Below are 16,603 nucleotides of genomic sequence, written 5' to 3'. Positions count from 1 at the left end.
TGCTGACGTTGTTCCAAAATTGTAAATGAATGATAGATGTTTTTCCATCTTGAAACATCCTGGCTTTATCCCTTCCTGGACAGATGTTGACTCTTCTTGATTGGTATTGGTAAACGCAAGCCTTGTCTTGACTTCTTTCTTAATGTAAATAAATCTTATAAACATTTCCTTAACTTAAAGAGCCATTGCCTCTGATTAATGTAAACATGTTGTTTCCCCTCAAAAGTGCAACAGTTAATCATTGTCACAGTTCAGCAATTCAGCAACTTTTAATTCCAGGTCCTGAGTGTAGTTCTTTTCCAGGCCAATAATCTTCAGAATGGTGTCTCCAAAATTATTAGCTGTCATTCATACACCTTTCATACAATTCCATTCAAACTGTATTTCACATTTCATAATGACAACACTAGGGAAATGATAATCTTATGGGGGAGGGGGTAGCAAAGAGTGAATAAATGATGAAATAGTTCCCTTTTCAGTCTTTCTGGAACTGGTTGGCCACTGGTTGCACTTACTTCAAAATGCAATAATAACAGCTATATGCCTGATATAAATATTATTTATAGTGACCAGTTAGAATCCATTTGTTTAATCTTTAAATTAATTTTGAAATTGATTTTGCTGAAAAGATGCAACATGATTTGTATCTGTTTTTATGCAGGAATCTCTGCTTAGGTTTGGAAGATCTCCAGTTGGTCTTCATGATTTCTTCCCATGAGCTCTTCATGGCATTGCTGAAAGATGATGAGCGAAAATTGCTCATTGATCAGATGAGGAAAAGGTCACCTCGGGTCAATTTGGGCACTAAACCTATAACTTCATTTTATGATATTCCAGGTAATTTTCTCCACACTTGAAATGATCAGATTTCTAAAAGTTCTCAGAGCAAAAATGTTCTAATGAATCTGGATTGAGTGAAATGTAACCAGCCTGTGGAACATAATTCTGCACCATGAGTGTTAGTAGTCACAACTGTGCCTTTTCCCTTTTTTGATTAATATTGATACCTGCGACCTTGAATCATCTCCTTTCTTTTTAAAGTAAGTATGTGGAGAGGAGATTGTCCATTATTTCATCTGAGTTATCATCTTGGTTTAACTACCCTTATGAAGATTCCTTGTGCCAAATGCAAATATTTTCTTCCAGCCTCAGCAAGTGTGAATATTGGTCAGCTGGAACATCAGCTCATATTATCAGTGGATCCTTGGAGAATCCGCCAGATCTTAATTGAATTGCATGGCATGACAGCAGAACGCCAGTTCTGGACAGTTTCTAACAAGGTAGTTTTATTTCTGAGTCACATAAATGTGGCATAACTTGAGTATAAATCGAGTTTTTCAGCCCTTTTTTAGGCTGAAGAAGCCCCCCTCGGCTTATACTCGAGTCAAAGTTATTTATTATTTTATTCTGTTGTTATTATTATTACATTTATTATTTTTCTCTGTTATTATTACATTTATTATTTTACTCTTTTATAATTACATTTATTATTTTACTCTATTATTATTATTACATTTATTATTTTTCTCTGTTATTATTGTGGCATTACAGTTTTATGTAAATATTCAAAAACATTTAACCTATTGATGCCTCAATTAATGTAATTATATTGGTATCTATTTTTATTTTGAAATTGACCGGTAGCTGTTGCATTTCTCACCCTGGCTTATTCTCGAGTCAATACGTTTTCCCAGTTTTTGCGGTAAAATTGGTATTCGGGTTGAGTTATACTTGAGTACATACATTATATCTCAGTTAATAATGCGTCTGTTTTTATTTGTTTTTAAGTGGGAGGTGCCAAATGTTTATGGCAATGTAATCCTGGGAATTAAAGATAGCTTGACTAGAGATTTAGTCTACATTCTGATGGCAAAAGGCCTACATTGCAGTACAGTTAAGGTAAGCAAACTGTTGCATATCTATTCTGAATGCTTCTGATTAACTTACTTGAATGTGGCTCAATCACTTTCCAGTCATCATTCATTGTTTTACCTTCAAACTGCTATAGTCTGTCACATAAAAATATACTTTTAAAAACATGGGAAATCCTGGATTAAATACTGTATTAGATATAGAAATTACATAAAAACCTATTAATAATTTTCTACTTTTTATACACTTGCTTCCTTTTTGTAATGTCTAATATTTTAAATGTGTCATAGTTAGCGTTCAGAGCAAATGAAAGCAAGGAATGGAGAGATATTAAAAGCAAGGGGATGCAAAAAATATGATAATTTTTCAGCTACAGCTAAAGGATAAGAATTGAGATGAGTTATACCTTCTCTTCTTTGGGGTAAAGCATTAGTATTTGCCCCCAATGAGTACCAATTCTTTTGCAGTTTAAGTTTTGGAAGACAAAATATGGTGATTTTTAAGATTTGTTTTAGTACATTAATACCACTACATACTCCTTTTTTAAAATAATGGTTCTGCAACAGAAAATCAGACAAATTCCTCATGGTTTCTTTTGTCACAGGATTTTGTTCACGCCAAACAACTTTTTGCTGCCTGCCTTGAGCTTGTGACGGAGTTTTCTCCAAAGCTCCGCCAGGTCATGCTGAACGAGATGCTCCTCCTGGACATTTACACCCACGAAGCAGGAGCAGGCCTTTCGGGAGAACGTCCCCCTTCCGATCTAATCAGCAGAGTTCGGGGGTATTTAGAAATGAGGGTCCCCGGTAAGAACCTGTGGCTTCGGTACATGGCAAAAATTCTATTTTGGTAATGAGGCATCAGCCAAAATCATATCATGTTGCCTGTAATCACTGATTAAAGGTTTTAGTGTTAGCAAAGGGATCTTTGCTGATGTACAGAGTTCATTTCTTCAAGCTCCTTTTTATTCTCATAACCACCATACAAACAGTATTCAAGAATATTTGAAAAATGTTTAAACAGGCTTCTCAAACCAGACAAAGAATACTAAATGGGCAAGAATCTTTATGCCTTGGAACATATTCGGCCAAAGAATCATAGAATCATAGAATCATAGAGTTGGAAGAGACCTCATGGGCCATCCAGTCCAACCCCCTGCCAAGAAGCAGGAATATTGCATTCAAATCACCCTTGACAAATGGCCATCCAGCCTCTGCTTAAAAGCTTCCAAAGAAGGAGCCTCCACCACACTCCGGGGCAGAGAGTTCCACTGCTGAACGGCTCTCACAGTCAGGAAGTTCTTCCTAATGTTCAGATGGAATCTCCTCTCTTGTAGTTTGAAGCCATTGTTCCGCGTCCTAGTCTCCAAGGAAGCAGAAAACAAGCTTGCTCCCTCCTCCCTGTGGCTTCCTCTCACATATTTATACATGGCTATCATATCTCCTCTCAGCCTTCTCTTCTTCAGGCTAAACATGCCCAGTTCCCTAAGCCGCTCCTCATAGGGCTTGTTCTCCAGACCCTTGATCATTTTAGTCGCCCTCCTCTGGACACATTCCAGCTTGTCAATATCTCTCTTGAATTGTGGTGCCCAGAATTGGACACAATATTCCAGATGTGGTCTAACCAAAGCAGAATAGAGGGGTAGCATTACTTCCTTAGATCTAGACACTATGCTCCTATTGATGCAGGCCAAAATCCCATTGGCTTTTTTTGCCGCCACATCACATTGTTGGCTCATGTTTAACTTGTTGTCCACGAGGACTCCAAGATCTTTTTCACACGTACTGCTCTCGAGCCAGGCGTCCCCCATTCTGTATCTTTGCATTTCATTTTTTCTGCCAAAGTGGAGTATCTTGCATTTGTCCCTGTTGAACTTCATTTTGTTAGTTTTGGCCCATCTCTCTAATCTGTCAAGATCGTTTTGAATTCTGCTCCTGTCCTCTGGACTATTGGCTATCCCTCCCAATTTGGTGTCGTCTGCAAACTTGATGATCATGCCTTCTAGCCCTTCATCTAAGTCATTAATAAAGATGTTGAACAGGACCGGGCCCAGGACGGAACCCTGCGGCACTCCGCTCGTCACTTCTTTCCAAGATGAAGAGGAAGCATTAGTGAGCACTCTCTGTGTTCGTCCACTTAACCAATTACAGATCCACCTCACCGTAGTTTTGCCTAGCCCACATTGGACTAGTTTCCTTGCCAGAAGGTCATGGGGGACCTTGTCGAAGGCTTTACTGAAATCCAGGTACGCTACATCCACGGCATTCCCCGCATCTACCCAGCTTGTAGCTCTATCGAAGAAAGAGATCAGATTAGTCTGGCATGACTTGTTTTTGATAAATCCATGTTGACTATTAGCGATGACTGCATTTGTTTCTAAGTGTTTGCAGACCGCTTCCTTAACAATCTTTTCCAGAATCTTGCCCGGTATCGACGTGAGGCTGACCGGACGGTAGTTGTTTGGGTCATCCTTTTTTCCCTTCTTGAAGATTGGGACCACATTGGCCCTCCTCCAATCTGCTGGAACTTCTCCCGTTCTCCAAGAACTCTCAAAGATGGTTGCCAATGGTTCCGAAATGACTTCCGCTAGTTCCTTCAATACTCTGGGGTGTAGTTGATCTGGCCCTGGGGACTTGAACTCATTAAGAGCGGCCAGGTATTCCTGGACGACTTCTTTCCCAATTAGGGGTTGGATGTCCTCCAATCCCTCATCCACTCCATCTTGCTGAGGTTGAGGACTCTCTTTTTGTGAGAAGACCGAGGCAAAGAAGGCATTAAGTAGTTCTGCCTTTTCCCTATCCCCTGTCAGCATTGCCCCATCTTCTCCTCGAAGAGGTCCTATCGCCTCCTTGTTTTTCCTTTTTCTACTGACATAAGAATAGAAGCCCTTTTTATTGTTTTTAATGTCCCTGGCAAGTCTAAGCTCGTTTTTTGCTTTGGCTTTGCGGACCTTTTCCCTACAGGTGTTGGCTATTTGTTTGAATTCTTCTTTGGTGATTTCTCCCTTTTCCACTTCTTGTGCATGTCTCTTTTGTGTCTTAGCACAGTTAGAAGTTCTTTGGACATCCATTCTGGCTTCTTTGCACTTGTCCTATTTTTTCTCTTTGTTGGCACGGTTTGCAATTGCGCCTTGAGTATTTCACTCTTGAGAAATTCCCATCCATCCGTAGCTCCCTTGTCTTTTAGTATCTGTGTCCACGGAATGCTGCTCAGCGTTTCCTTCATTTTTTGGAAATTAGCTCTCCTAAAGTCCATAATGCGGGTTTGACTTGTCTTAGTTTCGGCCTTCCTTTGTACCTCAAATTGCAGGAGCACATGGTCACTTGCCCCTAAGGATCCTACCACTTCGACCGCATCGATCAGGTCCTCCGCATTTGTTAGGATGAGATCAAGAGTAGCCAATCCCCTTGTTGCCTCTTCTACATTCTGGACATTGAAATTGTCTGCAAGGCAAGCGAGGAATTTGTTGGACCTTGTACTCTTGGCCGAGTTTGTTTTCCAGCAAATATCGGGATAGTTGAAATCGCCCATGACTACTACATCTCTTCTCTGTGCCTGTTTGATCAACTGTTGGCAGAAGACTTCATCAAGTTCTTCCTCCTGGCTTGGGGGTCTGTAGTAGACGCCTACAACGACATCTTTTTGAGTCCCAGTTCCCTTGATTCTTATCCAGATGATTTCAAGCTGGTTTCCCAGATTGCTGTCTTGAATTTCTTCTGCAGCATAAGAGTTTTTGACATATAAGGCTACTCCGCCTCCTCTCCCCTTTGTTCGGTTTCTGTGAAAGAGGTTATACCCCTCGATATGTACATTCCAGCGATAGGAGTCATCCCACCAGGTTTCAGTGATGGCTATGATATCATATTTGTGGTGTTGTGCTAGAAGTTGGAGTTCGTCTTGTTTATTTCCCATGCTCTGTGCATTAGTGTAAAGACATGTGAGCCCCTGGGATCTTCCCTTGAGCTGTTTAATTGGGATTCTTGTGCTTTTGGTGCTTGGTCCTTGTTGTGTTTGTGCAGCCCTCCGTTTAGCCTTCTGACGATTCCCAGACATTATGGGTAAAGTAGTGTTCACAAGGCTGTTGTCCCCCTCCCCCGGTGGACCTAGTTTAAAGTGCGTCTAATGAGGTTTGCGAGTCTGTGAGCAAAAAGGTGTTTTCCTACTTGTGTGAGATGCACCCCATCCCTTGCCAGTAGGCCATCCTCCTGGAATAGCAGGCCATGGTCGAGGAAGCCAAAGCGTTCCTCCTGACACCATTTTCTAAGCCAGTCATTGACCTGTACTATTTTTCTGGCTCTTGTGGGTCCGTGTCTTACAACAGGGAGGAGGAATGAAAAGACCACCTGTACGTTACATTCTTTTAGCATTGCTCCTAGAGCTCGAAAATCATTTGTGATCTTTTGAAACGTATGCCTTGCAGTATCATTGGTTCCTACATGAATCAACATGAGGGGAGGACGGTGATAGGGCTTGAGGAGCCTGGTGAGCCTCTGAGTGATATGGTGTATTTTTGCCCCCGGTAGGCAGCATATTTCTCGAGCCATCCCATCTGGTCTGGAAATGACAGCTTCCGTTCCTCTAAGGAGGGAGTCGCCTACTACCAAGACCTGTTTACTTTCAGGAATGACAGGGCCCCTTTTGTGCAATGTAGTGTGTAGGTCTCCAGAAAAGTGATCCTGTTGGTGTGAATTGTGTAGGTGAAAAGTGTTGTCCTCCTCCTCGACATCCCCAGTGCATTCGTCAAGGACAATCCATTGAGATTCGTCCAAGAGCCTATGGTTCTCCTGTATGTGTTCCTGTTGCTCCTGGTCTATGGTTGGGGATGGTACACCTGCAGGATTGTGCAAGTGTGAATGTTGTGAAGTGTTGTCCCAGTCAGGGCTATCCCCTGCACACTGATCAAGGATAAGCCACTGATCAGTATCTAAGCCATTCTGGTCTTCCCCAATATGTTGTGTTTCTTGGTCAGGTGCTAGTTATGTGAGAATTTGGAAATCCACGTGGATTTTTTCGTTTTGTAGTTTTGCAAAGGAAGCCCTTGTGGTGCAGTGATTTAAACCACTGAGTTGTTTAACTTGCTGACTGAAAGGTCAGTGGTTCAAATTTTGTGCGAGGTGAGCTCCAGCTGTCAGCACCAGCTTCTGCCAACCTAGCAGTTTGAAAACATATAAATGTGAGTAGATCAATAGGTACCGCTTCAACGGGAAGGTAACAGTGCTCTAGGCAGTCATGCAGGCCACATAACCTTGGAGGCATCTACGGAAAACACTGGTTTTTCAGCTTAGAAATGGAGATGAACACTACCTCCCAGAGTCAGACATGACTAGGCTTAATGTCAAGGGAAAACCTTTACCTTTACTAGTTTTGCAAAAAGACTGATATTTTATATACAGAAAACACAGTCATTAGATTAGTAGGATGTAGCTTAAATATATATATCTTTATAGTGTGCTTAATAAAGGTAAAGCTTTCCCCTGACATTAAGGCTAGTTATGTCTGACTCTGGGGGGGGGGGGTGCTCATCACCATATCTAAGCTGAAGAGCCAGTGTTGCCCATAGACATCTCCAGGGTCATGTGTCTGGCATAACTGCATGGAGTGCCGTTACCTTCCTGCTAAAGCAGTACCTATTGATCTACTAACCTTTTCATGTTTTTGAACTGCTAGGTTGGCAGAAGCTGGGCCTAACCGTGGGAGTTCACCTTGCTCCCTGGATTCAAACTGCCCCCTTTTCGGTCAGCAAGTTTAACAGCTCAGTGGTTTAACCCCCAGCACCATCAGGGTGCTTTCAGCACCTATAGTATGCTTTCTCACTTTATGATAGTTGTATTTCTTTTCTATCAATAAAAAAATTAAGAGCAAAGAAAAAATTAAAAAGTCTATGAGAAGCAAAAATTACATTGATTTAATTAAGTCTATATAAAATATAGAATGAACTATACTATATAAATTATTTTGTGTTATGGAACTACTCTTCATGGTTTGCTTTTAAAAAAAATCAGCCACCCTTACCCCCTCAAAAAAAATTTCTGGCTATGGCCCTGGCAGAGGTATATATCCTGGGTGTTCCATGAATCGCAATAGATCATTCTTCTTTTTTCAAAGTAGCCTCTGGTAATTAAAAAAATCAAACATAAACATAAGGTGTAAATTCGTACGTTTGAAGTCTGCCCACATCTGCCCACATCTTCCCAGAATCTGACCTTTTATGTTATGTTTCATGTGTGTTTACCTTTAGATATTCCTCTTCGGCAAGTTGTAGCAGAGGAATGTGCTGCCTTCTTGTTAAACTGGAGGGAGAATGAGTACTTAACTATGCAAGTTCCTCTTTCTTTGGTTCAGAACAATCCGTATGTTAAGGTATGTTTCACCACCAGATCCATTTGAGACTAGAGAATATTAAACAGTCTGCAGACTTATTTTCTGTATTATTCAAATGCATTCAAATAAAATATATACATCCTATGAAGACATGTGAAGTCCAAAACTGTTATTAGAGGGACCATAAGAGTGTTACATCAATACTGATGTTTACATGATGTGTAGAATGTCTATTTTCCAACAGAAGTGATTTTTTAAAAATCTTAGCCATGTACATGTTTTTGGGGAGTATCCTGAGGGAATTATCTGGTTTGTAGCTAAGAAATTTGGCATCAGGTTTGATTTCCAGGTTTTAACCAATGTCCTATTGGAGAAAAAAGTCTTGAAAGCTAAATCCTTATTCAATGTGATGTTTTACTTCTTAGTTAGGACAACTTTTAGCAGCTACGTGTAAAGATCTGCCTGGTCCGAAAGAAAGCAGACGGGCAGCGAAAGACCTCTGGGAGGTGGTTGTGCAGATCTGCAGTGTATCCAACCAACACAAGCGTGGAAATGATGGCAGAGTGAGCTTAATAAAGCACCGGGAGTCAACATTAGGCATAATGTACAGGTAGGTTTATATATTTGCGTGTTATATTGCAGCTCAAAGTCAAAGGATTTGTGCAGCCATTACAGAGTAATCACAACTCTGCTGCACTCAAATAATTTGATTGATTTTAATTAGACAATTCTAATTAGATAATTATATGTATTTTGAGTTTGTATTGTTTTAGATTCGAACGGCATCAAATTGTTGCCGAGTGTTAGCTGCTCAGAGTCCCTCAATGAGGGAGAAAGGGCAGGGTATAAAAAAAGAAAATAAATAAATAAATAGATAATGAGAAGGTATTCCGGTTTCAACTGAATGCTTATTTCCAATATTCTCTGGATTCTTTCTTTCTAGTTATTTGCTAGTTTGCAAGACCACCACATCTGGTAAAAAGTGCTCATGTGTGCTTCACATTGCCAACATTTATCTAATGTGTTTTTATAACATTTTGCCAATTTTTGTGGAGTTATACTTCCTACTAGATATGACGGATATGAAGTTAGATTAAAAATAAGGATCAATTGTTTAACTATTTTGTCACAGCTGCCAGATTAACATATGCAAGAAATTGGAGAATTAAAGGTGTCCCAACAATAGAGGAATGGCTACTGAAAATAGCTGACATAATGAGCATGGACAGTTCGACACAACTATTAACTAATTACCAAAGCATTGCAAAAAAAAATGGACTGGTCACCTTTCAAAGAATAAGGAAGACATAGAAAAACTCTTCACACTGAGAAAAAATATGAATGGAGGAGAATAAGTTTAATAAGAGATAAAGCAAAACCTTTGGAAACATGATGGAGGAGATTGGAAGCCAACAAAAACCCCAATACTTTCCCTTCCCCACTTTTTACAACCTCTGCCATACCTTATATCCCTAGGTAATAAATACCTCCCCATAAGTAACAATTTCCTACAGTTTTACCCCAATAACCCCTTTCTTCCCCCCCCCCTTGATGTCTCTATCCTTTTTTCTTTTATTATTATTATTGTATTAAATATGCCTACTAATAAAAATATTAAAAATAGATAATTATAAGATAAAAGAAAAGAGAGGTTTGATATGTGAAAAGGGATCTTTGAAACCACAAAAACACTATCAGTGCAAGATTAAATGCAAGATTTTCTGTTTAAATGCAAGATTTTCATTTCCATCTACTTTCTGTAGCAGGAGGCAAGTTTTCAGGAGTAGGGCTTGAAAATCACCCTGGATCTGTAAGAGATCCTCATTTCCATGTTGGGAAGTGTGGACCACTCTTAACATTCTTTATCAAGTCTCCAAGAATAACAGTTTATTAATTACTCAGAATTTTCAGTTATAGTTTTGTCTGTTGTTGAAACATCTTTTCACAATTTAATTATATTATTTATTGTTCCTGTTGAGGTTTATGTTTAAAACCTTGTTTGTCACCCATTACTTTTGGGCAGAAAACAATTGTAGAAATACTGTAAATGATTTAATAATAAACAGATTCTCTTCTTTTTCTAGGAGTGAACTGCTATCTTTTATCAAAAAGCTGAGGGTGAGTTTTGTTGTTAAAAGCTCTGAAAATTTTTACAAATCAGTGTTGAATATATATATATATATTCATGTCAGGAGCAACTGCAAGTCGCTTCTGGTGTGAGAGAACTGGCCATCTGCAAGGACGTTGCCCAGGGAACACCCAAATGTTTTGATGCTTGTGGGAGGCTTCTCTCATGTCCCCACATGGGAAGCTGGAGCTGACAGAGGGAGCTCATCCACGCTCTCCTTGGATTCGAACCTCTGACCTGTCAGTCTTCAATCCTGCCGGCACAAGGGTTTAATCCATTGCGCCACTGGGGGCTCTATTACTTTATATTGCTTTTTAAACTTGCTTTTAAAAACTTTTAAAAATTGCATAGATTTGAAAGAAAAATACATACATGTATGCAAAGTGTTGCATGCTTCATTATGTGTTTGGATGGATTTTGTCAGATGCTAGTATAAATTTTCCAGCGAACTCTGCTTTCGCCTTGCTGCTTCCCTCTCCGAATGGCGATAGGCCATGAATTTGAAGAGGAAAGACAGCTCTTTTGCTTTGCTTCGTTGTGCTAAAAATGAAACTGACTTTGAGAGGCTTCTGAGATTTCCAAAATTCAAACAAAAAAGTATTGGATAAATTCTGATTTTTAAGTTTTTGGCATGGGTAATGCCCGCTCATCAGGTATCACAGTACAAAATTTAATTAATTCTATACAACTTACGATGACTAATGAAAAAATTTCACACCCCTAATGGAATTGATGTTAATAAGAATCTTTGAAGTATTTGAAATATCAGTCAAAAGTCTCATGTGTTGTGAATGTAGAAACTTCATACTTTATGGAATCAGCATGAAAATCTGTCTAGTACTGAAAAGAACCATTGTTTGTGTAACCTTACATTTTTCTGTTATAGGAACCCCTGGTTTTGACAACAATGTTATCCTTGTTTGTGAAACTTCACAATGTTCGGGTCAGTGTGGTATTCCTTTTGTCAAGAAACTTTGGTTTTGATGCCTGTCTCTTCGACACATTTCATTTATGAGACTTTTCTCCCTTCCAGGAAGACATTGTGAATGATATTACCGCAGAGCATATATCAATTTGGCCCTCATCCATTCCTAAGTAAGTGGAGTTTTTTCTAACTCCAATTCTAATAGTAAAGAAAAAAACATGTCTAGAAAAGATATAGAGAGAACCCTTTAAATTGTTTTTATTATGTGTGAGGACTTCAGGTTTTAATTATGTTTTAAATTTAAATATAGTGAGTAATATTTTTGAAACATTTTCTTTTTCAGCTTACAGTCAGTGGATTTTGAAGCTGTATCTGTTACTATCAAAGAGTTAGTCAGTTATGCTCTGACTATAAATTCAAACAATCACTCCTGGTTAATCATTCAAGCAGATATTTATTTTGGTAAGTAAAATCTGTCATTTTCTTGCCTGACTTCCAAAATGATTCCTGCATCTCATTTCTATTCTGTTCATTAATTGGCAGTTCTTTACCTAACTATACCACAGTCTTCTAAAATCCAGAAAAGTTACTTTTTCACAAAAATGGTAGTATCTCCACAGCCAGCATTGCCATTTTTGGATTTCTAGGAGTTGTAATACCAAAACAGTAGCCTTCCTAAGCTTGACCTATCCTGTCACAGCTTAATTTTTAGTTAAAATGCTTTTCTTAGATGTGCCATTGAATTTTTAAAACATCCCATAGCATTTCACATACCCTTCATGTTTGTTAAAATCCAGGGCTACCACATCTTAAAGCCTTAAAAGTGGGCAATTGAATATTTCCCTTTTCAGTGTTTCATAGATAATGGTATCTAAAGATGCAACTTGCCTTTGTTTTTCCCTTATCTGTCTTGGGTTATTAAACTGAACTAAGGAGATAGATACAGAGATGTGAATGAACATTTATGTACCATATATACTCGAGTATCAGCTGACCCGAATATAAGCCAAGGCACCTAATTTTACCACAAAAAAACTGGGAAAACGGATTGACTTGATTACAAGCCGAGGGTGGGAAATGCAGCAGCTACTGGTAAATTTCAAAATAAAAATAGATACCAATAAAATTACATTAATTGAGGCATGAGTAGGTTAAATGTTTTTGAATATTTACATAAAATTGTAATTTAAGATAAGACTGTCCAACTCTGATTAAACCGTTATACTAACCTTCTTCAATGTAAATGTGCTTACGTATCCTTCAAATAATAATAGAGAGAATGAAATAATAAATGTAACAAAATAGTAATAGAGGAAGATAATGTAAATGTAATAATAATATTAGAGTAAAATATTGAATGTAATAATAATAAATAGAGTTATATAACAAATATAATACCAATACAATTACAGTAATTGAGTCATGAATAGGTTAAATGTTTTTGAATATTTACATAAAATTGTAATTTAAGATAAGACTGTCCAACTCTGATTAAACCATTATTCTAACCTCCTTCAATGTAAATGTGCTTATGTGTCCTTCCAATAATAATAAAGGGAGTAAAATAATAAATGTAATAATAACAATATTGATAGACTAAAATAATATAAATGTAATGATAACAATAATAATAAAGTAATAAATGTAATAATAAAAATTGAGTAAAATAATAAATGTAAAAATAACAATAAGAAATAGAATAAAATACTAAATGTAATAAAAATAATAACAACAGTAATAATAATAATTTTGTCTCGAATATGTGCCGGGGGGGGGGGTGTGCTTTTTCAGCCTTAAAAATGGGCTGAAAAACCCAGCTTATACTCAAGTATATAGGATAAGTTCTGTTGATTCAGTGGCCCTGCTGTAGTTGGATTGAGGCCTGACTAAATTAAAGGTGCTAAGGGCTTTTGTTTTTATTTATTTCTTCAATGTAGCAACGAATCAGTACTCGGCTGCCCTTCGCTACTACCTCCAAGCAGGAGCCGTGTGCTCAGATTTCTTTACGAAGATGGTGCCACCTGACATTTACACTGATCAGGTGAGTTCTGTAGTCAGAGGGCAGTAAACAAATAGCATGTATAGGCTCGCATGATGCTTTAGAAATATAAAACAGGAAGGTTAATAAGACAAGTTTAAATCTAATGAAGAGCCCATCCGTTCAAGTTCAAACTTCCAGACCTGCAGAACATTTGAATTTGTGGCTTCCTTTTACCTATGACAATGTCATGAGCCCTAAGAAAAAAGATTGAATGTTTGAGGTCCTGCCAGGATCCTTTATGATTAGTCAAGAGTACTCCAAATAGTTTCTGCAGAAGTTAAAATTGCCTAGGAGTAGAATAATCAGTATTCCACTGCTCAGCCTTTGGGACATGTTGTGCTAGAAATAATCTAAATGATCAACACTTAAATATTTTATTTTAAAATATATATTCTGAATTATTAACTGAAAGTATTTCCTTGGTGGGTAGGAGTAAATGACAGAATTGTGTAGCCTGCAGATCACCCACTGCTGCTTGGAGATACAATCCATGACTCATGAAATTACTACTTCTTGGAGAAGGGGAGAGGATCCAATTTAAGTCTCCCTAGTAGAGGAGTATATCTTAAACTCAATCATGTCATTCTGCTCTGCCAACGAAGCCGTCATTACTGAGGAGAAAATCTTGAAATAGGGCTGCACTTGAGCACTAGACCAAGAACTTTGACCCTGTATTTATCAGTTTCCTCTGCACTTATTATAATTCTTGCATTCAGTTGTTCAGTTTAATGTTTCTGAAATTATTCAATAAGTAAAGGTAAATGTTTCCCCTGATATTAAGTATAGTTGTGTTCAGCTCTGGGGGTTGGTGCTCATTTCTAAGCTGGAGAGGTGTTGTTGTCCATAGACACTTCCAAGGTCATGTGGCCAGCATGACTGCATGAAGCACCATTACCTTCCCGCAGAAGGTATTGATCTACTCACATTTGAACTGCTAGGTTGGAAGAAGTCAGGGTTAACAGTGGGAGCTCACTCTGCTCCCCGAATTCGAACTGCTAACCTTTTGCGCAACAAGTTCCACAGCTCAGCGAAACTACCAGGGTTCCCAATTATTATTCAATATATTATAAATACTTCTGGATCTCCGGCTGTTAAGTGCACGGCATTACAGCTTTTGTAATCCCTTCCCATTGGCTGCGATGTTTAGGGATGATAGATGTTGCAGTTCGATATATGAAGCATCGTATGCTTCTAATCCCTGTTTTATTGTCTTGTCCGTTTAGTCTTAGTAAAAAAGAGCACATGAATATAATACCTGAAATGTAATACCAGGATTTTTTTTATGAGTTCCTAATAGTTGCAGAATAAAGAGTTCTAAGTGTAGGTAAACTAGAAACCTTCAAGATATGAGCAAGCACAGTTAGTTGATGGTTAAATAAATTATTCTATGTTCCTTTTTTGGACAGGAATAAAGTCTCAGGCCAGATGCATGAATTATTATATTTTGAGTTCAGGGTAGTTCTGTCATCTATCTGGATACCACTTAATACCAAAAATCTCTCTCTTCAGGTGATAAAGCGTATGATAAAGTGTTGTTCTCTGCTCAACTGCCATACACAGGTATGTCTCAAGTCAACAGGGTAAATGGACATTAGGTATTTCACAGTGCTGATTCACTCCACCACCCCCCCCCCAACTTCCTTTGTTTCTGTATTTTCCAGGTAGCAATTTTGTGCCAGTTCCTACGAGAAGTGGATTATAAAACTGCATTTAAAGCCCTTCAGGAGCAAAACAGGTAAATAAAGTTTTCATATTTTCTCAACATGCTGTGGAGTAAGTACATTTTGCATACAATGCAATCTTCTTTTTCAGCCATGATGCTATGGACTCCTATTATGACTACATCTGGGATATTACCATCTTGGAATACTTGACATGTATCCTTTTATACAAAGAACAATATCAGGGCTTGCTTGGAAACATGAGGTTGTACTGTAAAAGAAATATAACAGTATCACAAGTGCAGCAGAATCATTTTGTAGGTGCCTTTTGCTTTACTGAAGGAAATGTGGGGCATTCTCTTGTGGAGTTACTGCATGTGAAAACTGTTAAGTCTTGTTTGTTGCCCTATTTCCCTTAACAGTATTTTAGATCTTCATCATAAGCGAGGCGAATCAGACAAGAGACAAATAGCAGTAAGTTTAAAACTGTTTTCAGAGAGAAACTTCTAACACGGTTTAACTCAAACTATTTGTATAATGTTTTTTCTTGCTGGACAGGGATGACATTTATAGCATAACTAAAAATGTGCATGAGGCTAAAAAAAAAAAACTTTTAAAGACCAATACAGCAGAGCTCTGCTGTATTGGTTACTTGGAAACACGCATTATAGCTCTTGCTGATCCGTATCCTGAAAACATAGTTTCTTTCTTAATGAGATTCTAGATGCATTATAAATGTCAAACAGCATTCATTGAGGGCCTCCCCAGACAATCTCTTCGTTCATCTGGAGAGGCCCTGCTCTTGCTCCCACCTCACTCGCAGGCGCGATTGGTGGGGACGAAGGAGAGGGCCTTCTCTGTGGTGGCCCCTCGACTCTGGAACTCACTCCCCAAGGGCATCAGGCATGCCCCAACTCTGGCAGTCTTTAGGAGGAGCCTGAAAACATGGTTGTTCCAGTGTGCCTTCCCAGAATAAGGAAACTCCCAGCAATATGTCCCTAAATGCACTTTATCAATGATCTAGGATTGTCTGCACGCCCTTTCCTCTCCGAAATTGTATCCTAGTTATTTATTTCACCTGGTCATGCTCAGCATTATTTTTTTAAAATTTTAATTATTACATTTGGCCCAGCCATAGGTTTTTAAGCGTTGTCTTACTATTGTTAATGTTTACTGCTTGTTTTTTGTTTATGAGTTTCATTTTATTGTTTTGTATTGCTGTTGTTTGTTGGTGATGGTGGCGGGGTATAAATAAAGTTTTATTTTTATTTATTATTATTATTGAGGCATCCAAAATCTCATGCACAGCTTGACAGCAAAGGATCTTGTTTTTGTGGCCATAAACCAGGAAATCCGGCACTGTATACAATTATTGCACATAGCTATGGAAAATCAGAACTGTGGACCAGCGGTTCTCAACCTGTGGGTCCCCAGATGTTTTGGCCTTGAACTCCCAGAAACCCTAATAGCTGGTAAACTGAATGGGATTTCTGGGAGTTGTAGGACAAAACACAGGTTGATAACCCCTGCTCTAGATGCCTTGTTATGATTTTGTTTCTGGCTTAGGGCCCTCCCAAAACAGTGGAAATTACCCCAGCTGACTACTTTGGCTGGAGTGTTTATAGTTTGTTGTGCTGCTGTTTTAAAGTATGCGA

The 16,603-nt window shown here is 38.5% G+C and overlaps 1 protein-coding gene across 1 annotated transcript in view; it reads left to right on the top strand.

The window, feature by feature from the left end:
- Nucleotides 1-16,603, top strand: part of INTS8 (integrator complex subunit 8) — a 35,658-nt gene that overhangs the window by 18,788 nt on the left and 267 nt on the right. The window contains exons 13-27 of the mRNA XM_067467343.1: nt 662-837; nt 1,147-1,280; nt 1,789-1,899; nt 2,477-2,678; nt 8,111-8,232; nt 8,619-8,803; nt 10,278-10,311; nt 11,208-11,264; nt 11,355-11,416; nt 11,590-11,708; nt 13,184-13,287; nt 14,797-14,847; nt 14,949-15,022; nt 15,100-15,164; nt 15,379-15,422. Coding sequence (XP_067323444.1) covers nt 662-837; nt 1,147-1,280; nt 1,789-1,899; nt 2,477-2,678; nt 8,111-8,232; nt 8,619-8,803; nt 10,278-10,311; nt 11,208-11,264; nt 11,355-11,416; nt 11,590-11,708; nt 13,184-13,287; nt 14,797-14,847; nt 14,949-15,022; nt 15,100-15,164; nt 15,379-15,422 — 1,540 coding nt within the window. The remainder of the gene's footprint in view (nt 1-661; nt 838-1,146; nt 1,281-1,788; nt 1,900-2,476; nt 2,679-8,110; nt 8,233-8,618; nt 8,804-10,277; nt 10,312-11,207; nt 11,265-11,354; nt 11,417-11,589; nt 11,709-13,183; nt 13,288-14,796; nt 14,848-14,948; nt 15,023-15,099; nt 15,165-15,378; nt 15,423-16,603) is intronic.

Source organism: Anolis sagrei, chromosome 4 (genome assembly GCF_037176765.1).
Source record: "Anolis sagrei isolate rAnoSag1 chromosome 4, rAnoSag1.mat, whole genome shotgun sequence".
NCBI lineage: Eukaryota > Metazoa > Chordata > Lepidosauria > Squamata > Dactyloidae > Anolis > Anolis sagrei.
Note: the sequence above shows the minus strand (reverse complement) of the source record. Positions and strands in the feature narration are given on the sequence as shown.